This window comes from Camellia sinensis, chromosome 13 (assembly GCF_055761805.1).
Source record: "Camellia sinensis isolate YWXY chromosome 13, ASM5576180v1, whole genome shotgun sequence".
In the NCBI taxonomy this organism is placed as follows: Eukaryota; Viridiplantae; Streptophyta; class Magnoliopsida; order Ericales; family Theaceae; genus Camellia; species Camellia sinensis.
In genome coordinates, this window is record NC_138973.1 from 112,858,153 (window position 1) to 112,880,260 (window position 22,108).

The 22,108-nt window shown below is 35.5% G+C and overlaps 1 protein-coding gene across 1 annotated transcript; it reads right to left on the minus strand.

The window, feature by feature from the left end:
• Positions 1 to 6,234: 6,234 nt before the first annotated feature.
• Positions 6,235 to 9,235, minus strand: LOC114264426 (phospholipase A1-IIgamma). Its single transcript, XM_082903209.1, is given in 3 exon segments — positions 6,235 to 7,101; positions 7,941 to 8,439; positions 9,095 to 9,235. Coding segments are annotated over 2 exon segments (1,062 nt in total). The 5' UTR covers positions 8,295 to 8,439; positions 9,095 to 9,235; the 3' UTR covers positions 6,235 to 6,393.
• Between the last annotated feature and the right edge of the window lie 12,873 nt (positions 9,236 to 22,108).

The window sequence follows — 22,108 nt, forward strand, 5'->3', positions numbered from 1 at the left end:
GATACTCGAAAGAATACGAGAGATTAATACTCACCTCCTCATTTTCATCTTCAGTCTCCATTGGTGTAGCCACTTTAGACTCATCTTGAATCATGCTAACTTGTGAATCTTCACTAGAAATTGAAATAGGGTCTTCTTGACCTTCTGGGTCTTTATCTTCAGCCTGGAACTCTGGTGGCAATATATATACCATATTTATTGACATTGGTGGAAGTGAGCCAAACTGAATTGCTGGCTGCACTTGTTTCTTTTCCAAACTAACTTGTTCAGTTATTTCAGAAACATCCTCTATGTTGCACTCTGGTACCTCAGTACTGGTGACTTCCTTCAAATCAATTCGTTTGTGGTCTGATCCTATTGGCTTCTCGAGCAAAAAGGTCTGTTCAGTTATGAAGGCTTCAAACATCTCATCTTCAACCATTTCTTTCCTTTGGCGTAGTTCACATTCTTCTTCTGTTTCACTGTCGCTTTCCATCAAGGCCTTTTGAAGGCCTGCTAAGCTGGATCTTTCCTTGGCTTTCAATTCAGTATGAACCTTAGCCAACTGCTCTCTGTTGACACTTCTTTTGTTCTGAGGAACCAATTTTGGATTTTCTTTCTCCTCTATCTGGCCTTTTAATTGGGCTAATAAAGAACTCTCACTGCTTTCCTTTAGATCCTTTTGGTACATGGTGTACCTTCATTCGATCTTTCTCCTTTGAGACCTAGAGATTATCGGAACCATATTTGGTTCCTTTGTTTTTGGGTGCTTGAGTAATACCCAATTATTTGGAGCCACTAAGGGAGGTTTAATCATTCTACCTTGGTCTCCAAAGACACTTCTCTGTGCAGGTATTTCCTTATGCTTGTTCTGCATGACCAACTAGTCTGGCATCCCAGGTACCCATGAACTCACTAATTCAGTTGCTGAACTTGCTTTCCTAGTCTTTGAAACCACCTTCGAAGCTAACTTTTGAGGGCATTCACTAGCTCTGGCACCTTATCTTGAGCATAATTTAGGCCTTCTTTCAGGGTAATTGCCTTGTCTCTTGTTCAAATTTAACTTTGGAAGCCAATTATTAGCTCTGGTTCCCTGACTTGAGCCCAATTCAGGCCTCCTCTCAAGATAATTTCCTTCCATCCCGTAGTAATTGAGTGGTCTGAACTCATGTAGAGGTCTCTTACCCTTGGAATGTATTCTAGTGGCTGGTGGTTTAGCCAAGAATGGCTATTGTCTGGGACTAATTGGGTATGGCCTCCTGTTGTAGCTATTGGTTGATTTAAGGCGTCTCTGTACATTCTTGTAATACTATTTCCCATCAATTGGGAGCCCTTTCAACCATTTGTATCTTAGCCTGCATCTAGGACACATCATTTGCATGACAACTGCCTTAAGAGAGTCATCATTCAGCACCTCCTCACTAGAATCATCATTTTGGTCTGCAAAGCTCTGTCCATTTGCTGGTGAACTTCTAGTATCCTTCTTTAAATCAGTCTGGCTGACAGCATGCATCGGCACATTAACCTCCTCCAATTCCTTCAAAGATAGGTTTTGAAAATCTGGCACACTAACATTGGCTGTAACTTCCCCAATCTCTGAGAATGGGTCAGTGTCAATCCCCATAGCTTTCTCTACTTTGGCTGGGAACTTTAAACTCCCCTTTCGAATTTATTCTTAGATCATGTCCCGAAAAATAATACGATTTTTAGTTGAATGAGACCAAAAATTCTGCCATTTACAGTACATTTTCTCTTTAAGTTCTTCTGGGGTTAGGATCTTAACTCCCTTTGATAACTTTAGGTAATTTGCTGCAAGCAAATGATCAAAAATATCATGTGCTTTTGTTAAATTAAAGAAATACTTTCTATAAAGGTCTTTCTTTTTAAATTGCTGGTCTATTATAGTGTCCTTATGAATTAACGCTTCGCAGGTCATAAGCTCTTTCCCTACGATCTCTGCTGCATCAATTTCATAATTAGGGTCCCTATAATAAGTCTTGTATGATGCATTACTTCAATCCTATTCTTCCTCAAGTAAAGATTCATATCCAGACACTTTATAAGTTAATTCCACTAAGTCTCGAAACTCAGTTGAATCAAACTTCTTTCGAAGTCTAAATTCTAAACCACTTTGAGCCAATCTCACAAATTTAGGCTCTGGTAGAATGACCCTACACTTGTTTTGTGCTCTTTTGAATCTGGCAATAAATTGAGCATCCTTCTCATTAGGCCTTTGGCTCAACCTTGCCAAATCTGCCATGAAAACTTTAGGCTCTGTTTGGAAGAATTGGGCATGAAATGCCTCTTCCATTTGCTGCCAAGTTTGGATAAAACTAGGTATAAGATTAATATAGCATACAAAGGTTGTCCCAGTTAAAGAATTTGGAAAGAGTTTTAACTTCATATAATCATTATTGGTAAATTCACCACATTGACCTATGAACTTGGCAATGTGTTCTACTGTTGACTGGTTCCATTTTCATAAAAGAGAGCAAAGTTTGGTATTCTAAACCCTCTTGGGTATTCATGCACCCTATCCACCCATTCTGGGTATGGCTTCCTATACACTGGAGTCTGAACCCCCCGAGCCATAGGTCCATACATTTTTGTACAATATCAGCAATTTGGTCCCTAAGAATCATATTCTGTGCTTGTTGGACTACTATTGGAGGAACAAACACAGGGTTTGGTGGAAACCCATGTGCTTAATGTCCTCTTGGTCTATAGGGAGGTATATTTAGGACTGGCTATCCCTATGGTACTAGCTACTGTTGAGGGTATAGTCAACCTCTCTAAGCCTGTCCTGCAAGAGGACTTGCGAAAGGTGCTGTAATAGGAGAAATAGGTATTATTTCTCTCCCAGCCGTAGGAAACCCTTCTAAACTCCCGAGTGTAAATTCGAACGGAGGATTAGTGAACCCCCTTGTGTCAGGCATGGCTTCAAACATGGGATTTGGAAACATTCTCATGTCATTTTCTTGTGTTGGCCTAGATTCACCAATTTGTATGGCTTCGTTGTTAGGTAATGAGATATTTTGATTTACCGTAAGCCTCAAAAGAGGCTCATACCATAACTGAGGCATAGGTTATGGTCTTTCATAATTTTAATTACTAGTCTGACCATTAGTATGTCTACTACTTTGTATACGCTATTTATCTCTAACCAATCTTTGCTGAAGAATATTTGAATTTTCCTCCATATGCCTTGTGCTAGTTAGTTGATGGGAATTCATTCGATCCATAAAGGATGTTGCCCATCTTTCCATTGTATACATTAACTGCTGTCCCATGGCATCTACCAAGCCTCCCCATGGATTCATTGGTTGGGTAGATGGAACAGTGAATGGTCCGACTCCATGGCCTCGTCCAATTTTTTGAACATATGGTGCATGTTCCGAGTTGCTGGTCTGTTCGACCATAGGTTCTAATGAGATAGGTGCTTTCATAGGATGTGTTATCACATTATCCTCTAGATCAGGTACCTCTCCCTCTCCCTCTCCCTCTCCCTCTACACCTTCTTCCAGGCGTTCATTTTCTCCTTATCTCCTACGTCGAGCCATTTTAAGATCCCACCAGGCATGCCAAAAATATATGTTGGCTTTTTGGCTTTCGAAGGTTAATAATGTAATTTTAAGCGTGCCAGTAAGGATCAATTAGTCTTTACAGAATATTAATTGCTAACCAATTATCAAATGATTGTGTTATAGTTCTCTCAGTCTCAATGAAGAGGACTTTTACTGGTGGCTTATTTTGGAGAATTTAGTAAATAACAACAAGTGAAGAACAATTTCAGAATCTGAATTTCATTAAGTAAAATGAAAACTTACAATGATCTGACCCAGCCTCGTAGAGGTTTACAGCAACAAGCTATTTGAAACTACTCCTAGGAAATGAAGTGCAGTACATGAATTGAAGTGTAGAAAAGTAAAGAACTGGAAAAACTGGAAGGAAAAAAGAAGTAAATAAATTGGTTTTTTGATCTGAGTCTGAGGGTTCATTTTGGGGCATTCTCTGCTATTTATACTCTTCAATGATAATCATCGAAGTGAGCTTCCAACTGTCGAAATGTTCTCCAATGATTGTTGAATATGCTTTCTCACAGTCAGTCCTACTATTCCACTCTTACAGTTAGGCTTCCCTCCTGATTTTGAATTTAAACTTTATGAGTAACCATTAAGTCATATCATCTTGTACCTCTCGATTGTTTCAGTGCTACATAGATCCATTATTACCAATACGAACTGCCACGTGCCTGACTTTGGTTAGCAACTCGTATTAATTCTCTAAATTGCCCTTTCCATACCACGTATTAAATTGTGATTACCAATATGCAGATCCATTTTTCGTTTTCTTTTTTATCAACACAAAAACTTTATTGATGAGGGAAAACCTTACAAGAAAGGAAGAGAGACATCAATAAAGATGGGAGGAGGGGGGTGGGGGGATGATGAAAAGGCCAACATAAGCTAGCACCAACCCAACAACTGTTGGTGAGGGACCAAGAGATACACCGACAAAAAAATGCAGCATAATCTTCTTGAATCAGTCAATGCACAGGTAGGAAATGCTAAAACAGGTATTGCACTGAACCACCTGAATCAGATATTGCACAAGCAGCCCCAAAACACATCTACCTCAACAGACCCCAAAACAGCAGCAGCCTAAACACACCAGATAGTAGCAGATCAAGATACCAAGCCTCAAAATAGAAACAGATACAGAGTGAGCACAACTCGCAGGACAACCAAAATACTCTTCTTACAGCCAGAACTCAACCTCTAGAACAGTTTTGCCCAAACAATCCAAAATGCCACCCACAACATCAGAATAGAAACAGATTGCAGCTGAACAGATGGCAAAACTCAAATTTAAATCTGAACAGATTGTAGATCCATTTTTCTTAATACACTTGTTGAAATAAATATAAAAATTTAAATCTTTCGTTTCATTTTTTTTTCTTGCCATCACCTTAAGATGTAAAACTCGAATTTATTGTCCACCATCAAAACTCAAATGCTACCATGACGTCATGTTCTTTATACAATTAAAATCTATCACAACCATCAAAACTACATATAGGAAAATAGAGATAGAGGAGTGAAAGAGAGACAAAAAATAAAATTGTTACGTAATCAGACAAACTCTGATAGGATGAATTATAATTATGAATTTCGTAGACAAAATGTAAAGTATATATATATATATATATATTTTTAATTTTAGCAAATTTAGTTGTTTTAATTTTATCAATTTAATTATAATATATGTATTTATTATATAATACTTTGCACAAAACAATAATAGAAACAAAAATAACAAATAAAAAAAAATTAGCCCATGTTTGTGATGTTTTCCTTTTAACTCCAAAAAGCTTTAGTTAAAAAGCTAAAATGTATTTGCCATGTACCTTAACAAAAAAAAAAAAAAAAAAAATTGAAAATTTTGAACCGCGGCTAGAAATGACCAACAATCCCCTTGAGTAGGCATATGATATAGTCAGTCAAGTTTTTCCATAAAATTAATAAACTAATTCATAAACACAGAATTTATTTATTTTTTATCTCCTAAAAAATTCAAAAAGTCATTCAAAAACTAATTTCAAACCACCAGTAAGTTAAAAATAATTAAGACTTACTTATTCTTATTTATTGTTTGTTCTTTTTAAAATTATTTTATTATTAATAAAAAAATAAATTTATTAATCATTGTTTATTCATGTGCATAGCACATGTTATAAACTAATATGTAATTTTTAGGAAGAATAACACCACAATAGTGTTAGAGGAAATGTATTCCAAAATTATGAAATAATTTATATATTTTAATAATTAAAGTATTATATCTTTTCATAATTTTATAATATTTTTCTTCTGACACTCTTGTTGTGTTATTTCCCCTTGTTTGTGTGAGTGAAAAAAGTGATTATGTTTCAACTAGTTGCAAGGCTGAGAGAGCAGGACATGGAAGGAGGTCTTTCGTTGGAGGATAAGTATGATATACAAGAAATTTCTCAAAAAATAGTTCACCAAATAAGTTATTTGCGTTTTCAAAAAAATGGAAATGAAAATAAAAATAAAAATAGATAAAAACAGATAACAAGCACAATACCAAACACTTAAGATTCTTCGACTATGGATTAATGAAACATGCCCACCACCAACTTTTTTTGGATGAGTCAGATTTATTACCAACAAATAAAAAAACAAAAAAACAAAAAAATAAAATGGTATGCAAGATAGCTCCAAGACAAAGTCCTAAAGGGCAACAAGTAAGCTCATAGGAAAACTTGACAACAATAAAAAAATCAAAACCTAAACTATTACATGGGATTCCAACATACATTCATAACCTAGGTTAATAAATCTTAATTTAAGGAAACATTTACTTAAAACAACTTCAATTAGACAGTGGAGTTTAAGCTTTCATAATTTTCTCAGCCTTAGTAATGATCGAGAAATCATCTTCCTGATGATCTGGCTTATCGTCCATCAATTTCCAAGAGTTCGAGAAATAATCTTTGAGATGATCTGGCTCATGGTCCATCAACTTCCAAGAGCCATCCGTCTGTTGAACCATGCCCTTGTTCTTTTCAACTCGCCAAGAAGGTGGTATTAGATATTCATCTTTTAAAGCATCCAATGATTTGTTAACAAGTGCAATATCTCGATCAACTTCCAACTTGAATCCTCCATTTGATCCTTGTGTACCTGCAACACCATGAAGGTAAGCCTCCAAGTTATGCCAACTTTGCAGATTTCCAGGACGCTTCAAGTACTCCGACTTGGTAGTGTTAATTGCCAATTTTTCGCCCACGTTTTTGTAGCCTATGAATGGAACCTTTGGAACAATATCTAGGGCATTGCGAATGCGTAGAATATGAAGATTCTTCAACCCAGACGAGACCTTTTTGAAGTCTGAATCCCCAACTCTTGGGCTTGCAAACACAAAGGCAGTCACAGGGCATGCCTTGTCTGGCTGGTTTCTATGAATGTTAAATCCGTTGGCAGCTATATCAAATGCATTTAGGGTTGCAATTGCTGCACCCAAACTGTGACCAACTACGGTTATGCTGATTTCTTCATTTTGGTATTCCTCGACAAGTCTTCTGATCTCTGCAAGAACCTGAAATATAATATGATGAAACAACAATATTAGTTTTGGCATTGTTCTCCAAATTAAGAAATTATTGTGGACAATCTTTTTCTAAACAACAATTTTAGGAAGTTCAAAAATGTTGCTTGTAAAAATAAAGCATGTGCAATAAATTTATTTTGAGTGTAATCAGAACATATATAGTTTAGATCTGGGCAAATCACATCGGTAATCCCTGCATTTTGCTCCTTATGTTATTTTGATCTTCTATCATTTGAATTAGTTCAATTTCAACCTTTAATTTTAGATTTTATATTAATTTAGTCCAATTGATAATCATAATTAAGATTTTTGAAGAAAAATGGTCACTACATTAGTTGAGATTAACTTATCAAGTTGAATAAGTATACAATTTTGCTTATAAGATTACGACACGTCTTTTATATGCACATTTTCATTAAAAACACTAAAAATTGGGAACAATTAGGCCAAATTCAGATAAAATCATAAATTTAGGATCAAAATTGAGCTAATTAAAATTATATAGACCAAAATGACATAAGGATTAAATATAGGGAATACCAGTACAATTTTTTTTTTGATCAGCAAAGGAAAATTTCATTAACAGCATAAAATTAAGAGTACAGGAAGATGAGGCGCACCGAGAGAGATTCGGAAGGTACAAACTACCCCTACTACTGCTACGCGCGCCCAAACAGCCAGCCCCCTCCGCCTCACACTTTTTTATACCAGTACAATTTGACCTTTAAATTTATATATAATTTATTTTTGATCAATTATTTTAGGTTCGGTAGTTTTCCTTCCTTAAGAAGTATAAGCTTATATGTTTTTTGGTTTATCAAATTTACCTGGTCTCTAGCACTGGCCTCGGTGAACGGTGATCTTAGATTGTTTGAAGTGTAGATAGAGTAAAATCCTTGATGCACCTTAGTATCGTTATCTTGCTCTCCAATTATTTTTGAAGGTGAGACTAAAAGAATTTGCAAGTTGTTAGCCTATTCCAAGGGCTGAATTGTTCCTCTCCAGGCAATCACAATGTCTCTCCTCCCCAACTTAGCCATCCCTTCATCTGTGGCCACCGCAACATATCCCATCCAATTTGATTCTTTGCTCCATGCCTCTCTTGATAGAGACTTCAAGATGAATGCATCGAGGACTTGGGTTGATGATGGTGCGTACAAATATTGAGTCACGCGATACATTGATGGATCTAGACCCAGCTTAGCAAAGAGGTTTGTTTTTGCATCATAGTTCTAAATCGCGGTATCGGGTAATGTAACGGTATCGCTCGCGGAGTATCGGTATCGGTAGTATCGATCGTTACGTATCGGACATCGAGCGTCGTGACTGTAAAATTTCAAAAATCATTAGCAATCCCTCTAAAACTAAATTTTATGCATTTTTTGACTCTTTTAGTCTTAATTTATCACATTTTAATCAAAATTTTGATATGTAGAGACACTTTTGACTCGTTTTCAACTAAATGATATGTATTTGTTTTAGTCTCAAGCTTTTATTTGGCATATATGTTAAACTTTTAATATAAAATTGATGTGGAAATATTTTTTTACTTATTTTGGTGCACATAATGATTAAATGGGAAAAATATTTTTTTACAAAATGATTAAATGGGAAAAATATGATTCAGAATTTGGTGCACATAATGTTGGACTCTGCAAAGAAACTAATCAACACATGGGAGACTGAAATAGAAAAACAAAGTGGGACAGCAAATATAAAGGTTGATGGGGATCTGCAGAGCTTTGCTTCAATATATATAAATGCTCCTAATATATATAAATATTTGAAGAATCATAAATATATATTAAAATATATCTTATTCCCATCCCATACCATAATATAAATAAAAAATAACCACAGAATAAACAGGAAAAAAAAATTATAAACCGAACACAATAACTTAACAAGCAAAAGCATGACTTATTTAGTCAAAAGAAAAAACAAAGCATAACAAATACAAACAGAGCATGAGAGAACAAACCTTCAACGAAGAAGCTTGAAATCGGTGATAGGTTTGGCTTCGATTCGATTATTTTTGCAGGTGCTTTGTTCAATTATTTTTGCAGGTGCTTTGCTCCATTTTCAGCCGTACCGGACTGTATCGAATTTATATCGCTCACGTATCGGATTCAGGCCGATACGTATCGGGAATCGGTCACTACGGACGCAAAATTCATTCTCATCGGTATACCGGCGAGTATCCGACTCGCCACTCCAATTTTCTCGTACGAACCATACCGGCCGATATTTAGAGCCCTGCTTTGCATACCGGTTGCTTCCTGCATATTTGGACAACTTATCGGAGATGAAGTTGTCATAACTTGCTTGAGCCATTTCTTCATAGTGAATGATCTGCTGCCGTAGGTCAATATCTAGAGGGTCCAATAGGCCCTTCCAGTTATCTTCACCACTTAGAACCCTCCAGTCAGAGTACTTGAAGAAACCTGGAACTCTGAAAAGTTGGCATAACTCGGAAGCTTACATACATGGTGTTGCAGGTACACAAGGATCAAAAGGAGGGTTCAAGTTGGTAGTTGATCGTGATATTGCGCTTGTTAACAAATTGGTGGATGCTTTAAAAGATGAATATTTAATACCAGCTTCGTGGCAGGTTGAAAAGAACAAGGGCATGGTTCAACAGGCGGATGGCACTTGGAAGTTGATGGACCATGAACCAGATCATCTCAAAGATGATTTCTTGAACTCTTGGAAATTGACGGACCGTAAGCCAGATCATCAAAAAGATGATTTCTCAATCTTTACTAAGGCTGAGAAAATTATGAAAGCTTAAGCTCTACTATGTAATTGAAGTTGTTTCTATGCTCTTAAGTAAATGTTTCCTTAAATTAAGTTTTATTAACCCAGTTATGAGTGTATGTTGGAATCCTGTTTAATGGTTTAAGTTTTGGTTTTGATATTGTTGTCAAGATTTCCTCTGAGGTTTACTTGTCGCTCTTTAGGTCTTTGTCTTGAGCTATCTTGCATACTTTGATCTTTTTTCTTTTTTGTGGTTCTCACTTACCCCAAAGAAAAAAGTTGGTGGTGGGTGTGCTACGTTCATCCAATGGACATGCTCATATTTAATGAATCTTATCTGTTTGGTGTCGTGGTTTTCTTTTCTTCTTCTTTATTTTTTATTTATTTATTTCTTTTTTTTTTCTTTTTTTTTTTTGAAAACACAAAAAACTTATTTGGCAAACTTTTTTTAGTGAAATTTCCTGTATCATACTTATCCTCGAGCAAATGTGCTACCACCATTTTAATTAGCAATTTAGGCATGCAGGGCACTTGTATGAAATACATGTAACTGAACTTCATCAAGGACGTCCAAGTATTGCATCCCATATATATATATATATATATATGTGTTAAGTTCTTCTTAACTTTTTTTTTTATTATTATTATTATTTATTTTTGTGTTTAATATCGTGAGGCCGAGGAGCTGGTTAGATGGTTGCGAATAGCAGCAGTAGGGATAGTCTGTACTTTCTCGAATTTCTCTCGATATTTGTCATCTTTCTATATCTTTAATTTCATATTTTTTAATGAATTTTTTTTTTACTAATCAAAAAAATATATATGTGTGTGTGTGTGTGTGTGTGTGTTTGGTGCAAAGAAAAGTTTATTGATGCAGAACAATGTAGTAAAATTTATGGGATGTTAAAATTTAATTTAAGAACATCATGCATTTCGCTACATGTAAGGGGGAGGGGAAGGCAAAGTCATGCCTAGGCAGGGGAGGGGAAGGCAAATTCATGGGATGTTGAAAAAAGGGACCTCTAAAATGGAGAATTTATTTTTTTTAACTTTGAAAAAAATTTAAATTCAAATTGTTGTTGGAGAAATGTTCTTAATGACGAACTAAACGATGCAAAATTGGGCGTCACAGATAGCTTTGCCGGTGGACTACTTCTTGTCGCAACCTTTTCGAAGTTAATTTCGGTTTTTAGCGACAAATACAACTTATTTTTACTTAAAGTAACAATTGCAATGATGTTTCGGACGTGCGATCTTTTGGGCTTCGCAAAATTTACAATAATATTTGACCCAATGCTACTTTATCTGTTTCAAATGCTGGCTTCATATTTATTCCATCATGTGAAATTGTTACTATCTAATTTAAAAGTTTAGTGATTAGAGAAATGAAAATTTTATTATTTATTAAAAGGGGAGGCACACATGTGTGCTAAGAAAAAATACTTGTAACCACTTTGTAATTGAAGAGATATGATGTTTTTATATAAATATTAATAATTGAATTCATTGAAAATCTTGTTCTAAAAGTGGAGTTAATAGTGCTAAATTTGCTTAGGTTGGGTTTGGTGCTAAATTTAGCACTAATCCAATCTGATTGGTTTCAAATTTTTGAATTCAGAACCAAACCAATCATGTACTAGAACTAACTCAAACCAATCCAATGTAGTATGGGTTGGTTCAATTTAAAACTAGGGGTGGTTTGAGATAATGTAAATAAGTGTACTTTTTGACTTTTATGAAATATAGATTGGGTTTAAAGTGATATGGTTGAGAGGTGATGTGACTTAAATAAGATGATATGACTTAAATAGTATAGTGACTTTTTGACTTTTTTAAAAGATGTCAAACAAGGCCGAGTTTTGTTATATTAAAAATAATTGAATATATCAATAATAAATAATTAAATAAATAAATCTTTAACATTGAAACAAATTTTTTTTTAATCGACAAAAGAAAATTTTATTGAGTACTTCAATAACAAACAAAGATACAATAAATAAAGAAAAAATAAATAAATAAGATGCAAAATGCGTCAAAGCTGACAAACTATAATTCCAACTAAGTTCGCATTTGAGAGAGAGCCTCAATCATAAGATTGCATGGCACCTGGCCCGAATACTCGGTTATTAAAAAAAAAAAAAGATTGCATGGCACCAAGTCGGCAAGGAACCAACCCAAGCTGACACACTGCACACTGGAAGCATTTAAACATAATATAAATAAAAAGTAAAAGATTATTTAAAACTTAAAAATCAAAATAAAATAGTTTAAGTAAATTATATATATAAAAAAAAATCATTAACAATAAAATGTACTTTGAGAAATATATATAACCCATGTTTGAGAGAAGTCCACAACTATGTGGTGAAGCAAGCTCGTTAGATTGAGCTGCTAGTCTAGTCAATACATTGTTGAACTTTTGTTTCCCACTGCCGTATAACTCAAGGTAATCTCTTGCTATGGTCATGACAATAATTTGAATTTTGGTTGCATAACGCTGCAAAAGTGCCTTACTCTTTTAATATAATTTTTTTAAATATATATATGTTCGGTTATCGGGTTAGTTTGATTTAAGTAAGTCCTAAACCAAGATCTAACCTAATCCTATTGGTTTAACAATTTGAAGATCTAAAACCAAACCAATGAATTCAAAAACCAACCCAGCCCAACCCAAGAGGTTGATTTAATTCGGTCATTTGGTTCACTGGATAATTTGAACACCCTAATTAATAATACAAGAATTTTTGTATTTATCCATATATCATGGCCTTTTAAATGGTTAAAAACAAAATCGTAAATTGTTGCTTTTGAAAAATAAAAGTACACACAACTTCATCAATACCAAATTGGTTTCTCCCTTGTTACTAGAGTTAATAGTAAGGGTGTAAATTTGATCTACTGGCTCGTGGCCCATTTGAAGACGGCTCACAGCTTGGTGTTGCCCAACCTAACTATGCTCATCCAAGCCCGAGGCCATGCCCAATCATTTTGAAGCCTGACCCGACCCGTGGGCCAACTCATCGGCCCGCTTAAGGCCCATTCAAGGCCCGATCCGTCTGAGGCTTGGTGTATTTTTTTGTGAAAAATAATAAAATTTTAGTAGAAAAAATTTAAAAAAACAAAAAGAAAATTGATCAGGCCCACCTAAGCCGGCCCAAGCCCGAGGCCAGGTCCAAGTCCACTGGGCTTGCCTGAGGCCCGGCCCACTGGCCCGAATATCCCTGGGCCTGGGTCTGGGCCTTGGCATATGTTTTTGGCACGTGGCCCGACCCGAATTTTGGCGAGAGTCTGCGAGACTCGACATGGGCCAAGCTAGATTTACACTCTTAAATGCCTGAGACCCTAGGCCCTCTGTTTTGAAGCCCAGTCCAGCTAGTGAGCCCAGCTTGCGGTTTGGCCTAATTGGCTCGAAAAATAAATTTTTAATAATATTTATCTATTTTATTTAATGATATAAATTTTTGTAATATTTTATTTCATTTTGAAATAAAAATTATTCATTAAATATTATCTATTTAATTTAATGATTGTAATATTTCATTTCATTTTGATATATATAAAATTATTCACTTCATTTCAATTTTTATTTTATTTTTTGCGGGAAAAGACTATGTACGCATCTTATAACTAAATAAAAAAAATGATATAATTTTATACTTTTTGAGTCATAAATACAAAACATAACATAACATAACTAAATATTTCACTAATCATAACTAAAATAATGTATAACTTAAGAAGAAAATTAATCATAACTAAAGTATAAAATGACATAACTTGATACCTAGCCATAACTATAATAATAATAATAATAATAATAATGAATTATAATTAAATATCACACAAAACACAACCAAATAGCTCTCATGAATCATAACTAATTGAGGTTTTTTACTAGTAGGATTTGTTCCTCTTTAGTTGGAAATTAAATCTTTTTGGAAAAGAATTTGTTGCCCTTACCATCTAAACTGCAAAATAGAAAAGATAGGGTAAATTACACTTTGCGCCCCTGTACTTTACACAAAATCTCACTTTAGTCCCGACAAATTAAATTGTGACACTTAACTCCCTGCACTTTTGGTCAAGTGTCACATTGACCGTTTTGCTAACAATGAGGCTAACAGAAGTTATTCTTTAGGGAGCTAAGTGTCACAATTTTGATGTGTAGGGATTAAAGTGAGATTTTGTGTAAAGCGCGGGGGTACAAAGCATAATTTATCCTCCAATGTTTTCCATGTGACTAACCTCTGTTAACAATGAGGCTAACAGAAGGGCCAAAGTGACACTTGACCAAAAGTGCAGGAGGTTAAGTGTCACAATTTGATGTGTAGGGGCCAAAGTGAGATTTGATGTAAAGTGCAGGGGTGCAAAGTATAATTTACCCGAAAAGATAATGGAACTTAAATAAGGTTTAGATAGTTGGATTTTTGTTTTTGAAGACAATGGATAGTGGAATATCTACATTTTCCTTGTGAATAAGCAAAGATAATCGCCTTTATTTGTCAATCATTCATGTGATAACGTTCAAAATTAAATTTGATACATGATAGATGACTAACTACCCTACTGTGATCCCACTGAGCTAAAATAATTTCAAGGGCCGCGCTTGGTGTACTGTGACCCCATTGAGCTGATATAATTTTTATTTTATGAATAATTTCATCTATTTGAGGTTGGTTTGATATAATTCTAACTTGGGGGGAAGGGAGATTGAATGACCCCATCAGACAAAATTCCTAATGCTGTGTTTGGTTGGGGGATTTGGGAAGGAATTTGGAAAGGGAAAGGGAAAAAGTGTGTGAAAGTAGGTGAAATTTAGGTATGTTTTATTTACATTTCACCTACCTTTTCCATTTTCCTTTCTAAATCCCTCCTCAAATCCCACAACCAAACACAACATAAGAGTATCGAGAGTAGTCAGTGGCTGTGGAAAGCCAGAATTGCTATTTACTCATCATAAAAACAATCTTCTGCATAATTCAACTAACTAACTAATTAGAATAATGATCCTTTTACCAACTCTTAATGTTGGTATATATTTACATGTATTAGAGATTGTGATTTGAGTGAGAAATTCAAATTTTCCTTCATCATAAATTCATGATGTGGAATTTCCAGTGATTATCTTGTCTTTTTTCCTCTAATTTTAATTGTTTATAACTTTCTATAGTTTCATTTTGGATTTTATTTTTTTACTTAATGATTCTTTACAAATTCTTGTTGTTGGTTTATTTGTGTGTTGTGAGGCTACTAGTTAAAAGTGCATACCATGGTGTTTCCATGGTGCTTCAAAATTCAAATGGCTCAAGGTCAGGTGTATTGAGGTGGTAACAACGGAACAAGATCTTCTACAGATCTTGTTTTTCTAATCCAACCATCCATCTTTAAAGTTGAAGCAAAATGACACAGTTTTGAAATGTGTAGTTTAAAATAAAAATGCATCATTTTAATATTACTTTTGGTTTTATTTTTAAACCTTCAGTATGGTTTTGACCACAAAAAGATTATTTGAGAGAAAGAACGGCAGAGTGTTCAAATCCAGTAGCGATGATACTGAACCCTTTCTTAATATTATTTCTCATATTCCGACCTCCGAGCTTATAATTGTGTGATTAACTTGTAGGCATGTGTTATAAGAAATTCTAGATTTGGGTTATCTAATTTGAACTACTTTGTTTTGCAAGCATGGTTAAGTTCACCCATTAACTTTATTTATTAAGAGGATGGTTTGACTGAATTTGACCCAAACAGGGAAAATATGTTTGATTGTCTCAGATTTTCTATTTTGGCTGTTTAAATTATGATTTCTCGTTTATCTTTTATTTTTTATATTTGAGGCATTTTGTAAATGCCAACTAGCATGATTGAGCAAAGTTGCTTGATATAGCCCAATTCTCCCACAATTTGCAACGAAGTGAGGCAACTAACCGAAGTCCATTTGAGCTAGCCACGAGGCAACAACCACTCACTCCACACTTTTTAATGACCATCTCAACAAGGAGTCCATCGGCCTACAAGGTTGCTAAGACATAGAACAAACAAGTAGATGTGGCACGGTCTTATCTCAGTAAGGCAACCAAGAAGATGAAAAAGTGTGCAGACAAAATGAGGCGCCATCGAGAGTTTAATGTTGGAGACTTGGTGATGGTGAAAATCTCGTCTAGCCAAAACAAGTTCACCGGAGGCCTACACAAAGGGCTTATACGCCGATATAATGGGCCATTTCCAAGAATCAAAAAGGTGGGTAAGGTTACCTATAAGCTTGAATTACCCCCACATCTCAAACTTTACACAGTTTTCCACATAAGCTACTTAAAGCCCTACTATGGAGATAAAGAAGACCCAGATAGAGGCAAGTCAAAGAGGGCACTGTTGGGCATCACAACAACTTATGACAAAGAGGTAGAGTCCGTCTTAGCAGACTGAGTGGTCTGACGACGAAGCTTTGCCCCACGTCATGAATACTTGGTAAAATGAAAGGGATTGCCTAACTGTGAGGCTAGTTGGGAACCGATAGAAGCTTTGTGGCAATTCAAGAAAAAGATAAAACGGTTTCATGAAGAAGACGCAACGAGGGCGTCGTCGCATTAGATAGGGGAGAATGTCACAGACTGACAAATCTTGATGTTATCCCTCACTAGAAAGCCCTGGAAATGTTGGAAGCTTCTAGAACTCCCAAGAGTTTTGTAGAGACTTATAAATAGTTGTAGATATTTGTAGATCCTTCTAGATATGTACATTCTAGAATGATTCTAGAATAGTCTATGAGATAGAGTTGGAGGAAGTGTCTAGAACACTCTCCATCATTGTACTTCTAGAATATTCTTTGTAGCCTATTGTAGACACCCCATTTTTGACCGCCCTTACGACTTAGACACCATCGTTTGTGTGCCCATTGATGAAGTTTTATATGCTTGTCAAGTGCTCGAAATCCTCAGCAGAATGCCACGGCTTTGAGTTTTCAAACCCTACACACATCTTGTCTTATTTTGGACCAAAGCCCTAGTTTTTCAAGCCTAACAATCCTTGGACCTGCAGGCCCCTTTCTTTGGGCTGCCGGCCATGTGTGCGGCCTGTCGGCCACAAGTGTGTTTTGGCAGATATTTATGCCAACTATGCCAATTGTTTTTACTGATGCTTGCATCTGCCTACATGTGTATGTATGGATGTTTTTGAGGGAGTTGCATGTTTTTCTAAGCTTTTGAGGGTTGAACATTTTGGAGCAAAATTCTCTCTCTCTCTCTCTCTCGCAAATTTCTAAGCTTTTGCCTATACACTCTAAACCAAACCTTGTGGTATTGGAGTTGAGGCACTTTTGAGCTTAGTTTGAGCTCTTGAGGGTGTGCAAGTGTTGATTTGTGACTTGGAAAGTGTTCTCCTCTTCAAAAGGTATAAGTCTTGGCTTGTTGCTTTGCTTTATTTGCTATTTTGCATACTATTTTTGGGCTACCTAAACTCTAAAATTTTGGGCTAAAACTTGTGGTTTAAGGCCAATAAAGATGGAGGGGTGGCTCACCATTTCTTCCACCTAGCTTCCAAGGCCTTTACCCTTGTGTTTCCCACCTGGTTGTCAACCTTTTTTGAGTTTTTTACCATTGATTCTCAAGGCTTTTTCAGTAGCTAAAATGTTGTTTTGAGGTCTCAAAAATGAATGGGGTGGCCTCCCCTTCATGTGTCTGCTTACTAGCTTAACATGCTCCATGTTTTAGCTATTTTTGTCTTAATTCCAGCTTGTTTTAGGATTGATTTAGCACTGTTTTAGGACTGTTTTTAGTGGTTCATTGCATTTGAGCTTTGTATTACGTGCTTGTAGTATAATTGTCTTCATAGGCTTGGTGGTTTAGGCCTTAGCCACCAACCTATTTGAGTTGATAGTGTTTATTTCTTGTTTTCCATGCTTGTGATCACCCTTAATCACCTCTACAACCTCCCTCCTTTCTTGCCTTTTTCTTTGCTTTGAAAGTTGTTTCAAGCTACTTGTTTATTTAAGTTTGAGATTGAGGTCTCTTGCTTAATGGTTTAATCCCTTTGGGGGTTCATTACCAATGGCATGACACTTCTCTCATACCTAAAACAACTCTTGGTTTGGTATTCCTTTCCATTAGAGGACTTAAAGCTCACTCTTAGACTTAATTGATTAATGAATGGTTGGTAATTAAAATGAAGTAATAAAATGAGGACTAAAAATGATGCAAGATAATAACTTGGTTAGGGTTCAATCAGACGTTAATTGAAACCTTGAGTCTTGAATCGTTTCATAATTGTTAGTGATGTAAACGGTTCAAGAGTCAATGTCAACCGCTTTTCTTGATCAATCCATGATAGGGAGGAGGTTTCAGAGCCTTTATTTGTTGCATTTATTGAACTTGTACACTTTGGTTCATAGGCCATCATGCAATGAAATTATATCGATTGATGGTTTGTGAATCAAATTGACTACTTCATTGAGCTGTTTGATGATAATGATGGATAAGTTGTGCAAACAACCCTTGAGAATACCTTGTTTATGCTCTGTATGCTTTCTGTTGTAGCAGGAGTAACCAAGCATCAGTGGCCGGCAAGCCACTGTTTCTGGACGACGGGCTACCATTTGTGGCCAGCAGGCCACCACTTCTGGCCGGCCGGCTACTTTTGTCAAATTGAGCAGCAGCTTTTTTGGAACAGAACAGAGCAGTAGCTGAGGTGAAAGGTGTTCTACTATGTAACAGAAGCATTCTGGCAACAGAAAAATGTGCTTTTCGGGTGGAAATTCGCGCATACATGAGCATCCCTCGCTTCCCGGGGCTAATTAGTTAATTTAGTTACTTTATTTCATGTTGTATTCATGTTGTAATTAATTAGTTAGCAAATTAGAATTTTGTAATTAATTAATTAGTTAGTTCCAATTTGTAATAATTAGCTAGAATAGTTAATTAGTTGTGATGTTGTAATAACTAGCTAGCATAGTTAGTTAATTCGATTTGTAATAGCTAGTTAATTAGTTTAGTTAGTTAGTTTATTCGGACCCTCCTGTGCAAGGGCAAGCAGTTGTAATAATGTGTGTGTCCTCTTATTTCATATCTTTCTCCCTTTTATTTACCTGCTTATGATGGTTAGATTAGGGCAGTATGTTTCATTTAGCATATATCATGCCTTGCATGCATTGGGCTCGGCATATCATTCTAACTTACATGACTAGTTAACACTTCTTTGAATACGTGCTTAGACCGCATGCTATCAAATTGATTCACATGTTACGTTAAGTAGTCGAGCCTATTTAGATTGCATATCGCATGTGTTGCAGTAGTCATATTGCATTAGTTAGGATCATGCATTATTCTAACTTTGTCATCTGTTTTTGGCTTTGAGTACTAGGTGAACATTCATTGCTTTAGCATATTGCATGTGTGTGTTAATATTGCCATGCAAAGCGGGTTCACCATGAGACTAAGTACTTATCTAATAAACTGTTTAAATGCCGGCAGATGATGGCTAATTGCTTGAATCGAGATAACTTGATTAATGTACATTTAAGCCCACTTTTTCGAGTGGCACATTCACAAACTCTTTTCAAAACAAACATGAAATCAATTGTTCCAATTTTTGCAAATTAGTCTATACTTGTATGTGTGTGCATCACATAGTAAGTTAGCCTAATAAATCGGAACAAGAGCATATAATGTAAATAAGATTCACAGGATAATTTCCTTCCATCCCGATTCACTGTTAGGTAATGAGATATTTTGATTTACCGCAAGCCTCAAAAGAGGCTCATACCATGACTAAGGCATAGGTGATGGTCTTTTATAATTTTAATTACTAGTCTGACCATTAGTATGTCTACTACTTTGCATACGCTGCTTATCTCTAACCACTCTTTGCTGAAGAATATTTGAATTTTCCTCCATATGCCTTGTGCTAGTTAGTTGATGGGAATTCATGCGATCCATAAAGGATGTTGCCCATCTTTCCATTGTATACATTAACTGCTGTCCCATGGCATCTACCAAGCCTCCCCATGGATTCATTAGCTGAGTAGATAGAACAATGAATGGTCCAATTTCATGGCCTCGTCCAATTTTTTGAACATGTGGTGCATGTTCCGAGTTGCTAGTCTGTTCGACCATAGGTTCTAATGAGATAGGTGCTTCCATAGGATGTGTTATCACATTATCCTCTAGATCAGGTACGTCTACCTCTACCTTTCCATCTCCCTCTCCCTCTACGCCTTCTTCCAGGCGTTCATTTTCTCCTTGTCTCCTACGTCGAGCCATTTTAAGATCCCACCAGGCATGCCAAAAATATATGTTGGCTTTTTGGCTTTCGAAGGTTAATAATGTAATTTTAAGCGTGCCAGCAAGGATCAATTAGTCTTTACAGAATATTAATTGCTAACCAATTATCAAACGATTGTGTTATAGTTCTCTCAGTCTCAATGAAGAGGACTTTTACTGGTGGCTTGTTTTGGAGAATTTAGTAAATAACAACAAGTGAAGAACAATTTCAGAATCTGAATTTCATTAAGTAAAATGAAAACTTACAATGATCTGACCTAGCCTCGTAGAGGTTTACAGCAACAAGCTATTTGAAACTACTCCTAGGAAATGAAGTGCAGTACATGAATTGAAGTGTAGAAATATAAAGAACAGGAAAAACTGGAAGGAAAAGTAAATAAATTAGTTTTTTGATTTGAGTCTGGGGTTTCATTTTGGGGCATTCTCTACTATTTATATTCTTCAATGATAATCGTCGAAGTGAGCTTCCAACTGTCAAAATGTTCTCCCATGATTGCTGAATATGCTTTCTCACAGTCAGTCCTACTATTCCACTCTTGCAGTTAGGCTTCCCTCCTGATTTTGAATTTAAACTTTATAAGTAACCATTAAGTCACATCATCTTGTACCTCTCAATTGTTCCAGTGCTACGCAGATCCATTATTACCAATACGAACTGCCACGTGTCAGACTTTGGTTGGCAACTTGAATTAATTCTCCAAATTGCCCTTTCTATACCACGTATTAAATTGTGATTACCAATATGCAGATCCATTTTTCTTTTTCTATTTTATCAACACAAAAAATTTATTAATGAGGGAAAACCTTACAAGAAAGGAAGAGAGACATCAATAAAGATGGGAGGAGGGGGGTAGGGGGATGATGAAAAGGCCAACATAAGCCAGCACCAACCCAACAACTGTTGGTGAGGGACCAACAGATACACCAACAAAAAAATGCCGCATAATCTTCTTGAATCAATTAATGCATAGGTAGGAAATGCTAAAACAGGTATTGCACTGAACCACCTGAATCAGATATTGCACAAGCAGCCCCAAAACACAACTACCTCAACAGACCCCAAAACAGTAGCAGCCTAAACACACCAGATAGTAGCAGATCAAGATACCAAGCCTCAAAACAGAAACAGATACAGAGTGAGCACAGCTCGCAGGACAACCAAAATACTCTTCTTACAGCCAAAACTCAACCTCTAGAACAGTTTTGCCCAAACAATCCAAAATGCCACCCACAACATCAGAACAGAAACAGATTGCAGCTGAACAGATGGCAAAAATCAAATTTAAATCTGAACAGATTGCAGATCCATTTTTCTTAATACACTTTTTGAAATAAATATAAAAATTTAAATCTTTCATTTCATTTTTTCTTTCTTGCAATCACCTTAAGATGTAAAACTCGAATTTATTGTCCACCATCAAAACTCAAATGCTACCACGACGTCATGTTTTTTATACAATTAAAATCTATCACAACCATCAAAACTACATATAAGAAAATAGAGATAGAGGAGTGAAAGAGAGACAAAAAATAAAATTGTTACGTAATCGGACAAACTCTGATAGGATGAATTATAATTAGGAATTCCGTAGACAAAATGTAAAGTATATATATATATATATATTTTTAATTTTAGCAAATTTAGTTGTTTTAATTTTATAAATTTAATTATAATATATGTATTTATTAGATAATACTTTGGACAAAACAATAATAGAAACAAAAATAATAAATAAAAAAAATTAGTCCATGTTTGTGATGTTTTCCTTTTAACTCGAAAAAGCTTTAGTTAAAAAGCTAAAATGTATTTGCGATGTACCTTAAAAAAAAAAATTGAAAATTTTAAACCGCGGCTAGAAATGACCAACAATCCTCTTGAGTAGGCATATGACATAGTCAGTCAAGTTTTTCCATAAAATTAATAAACTCATTTATAAACACAGGATTTTTTTTTTTAACTCCTA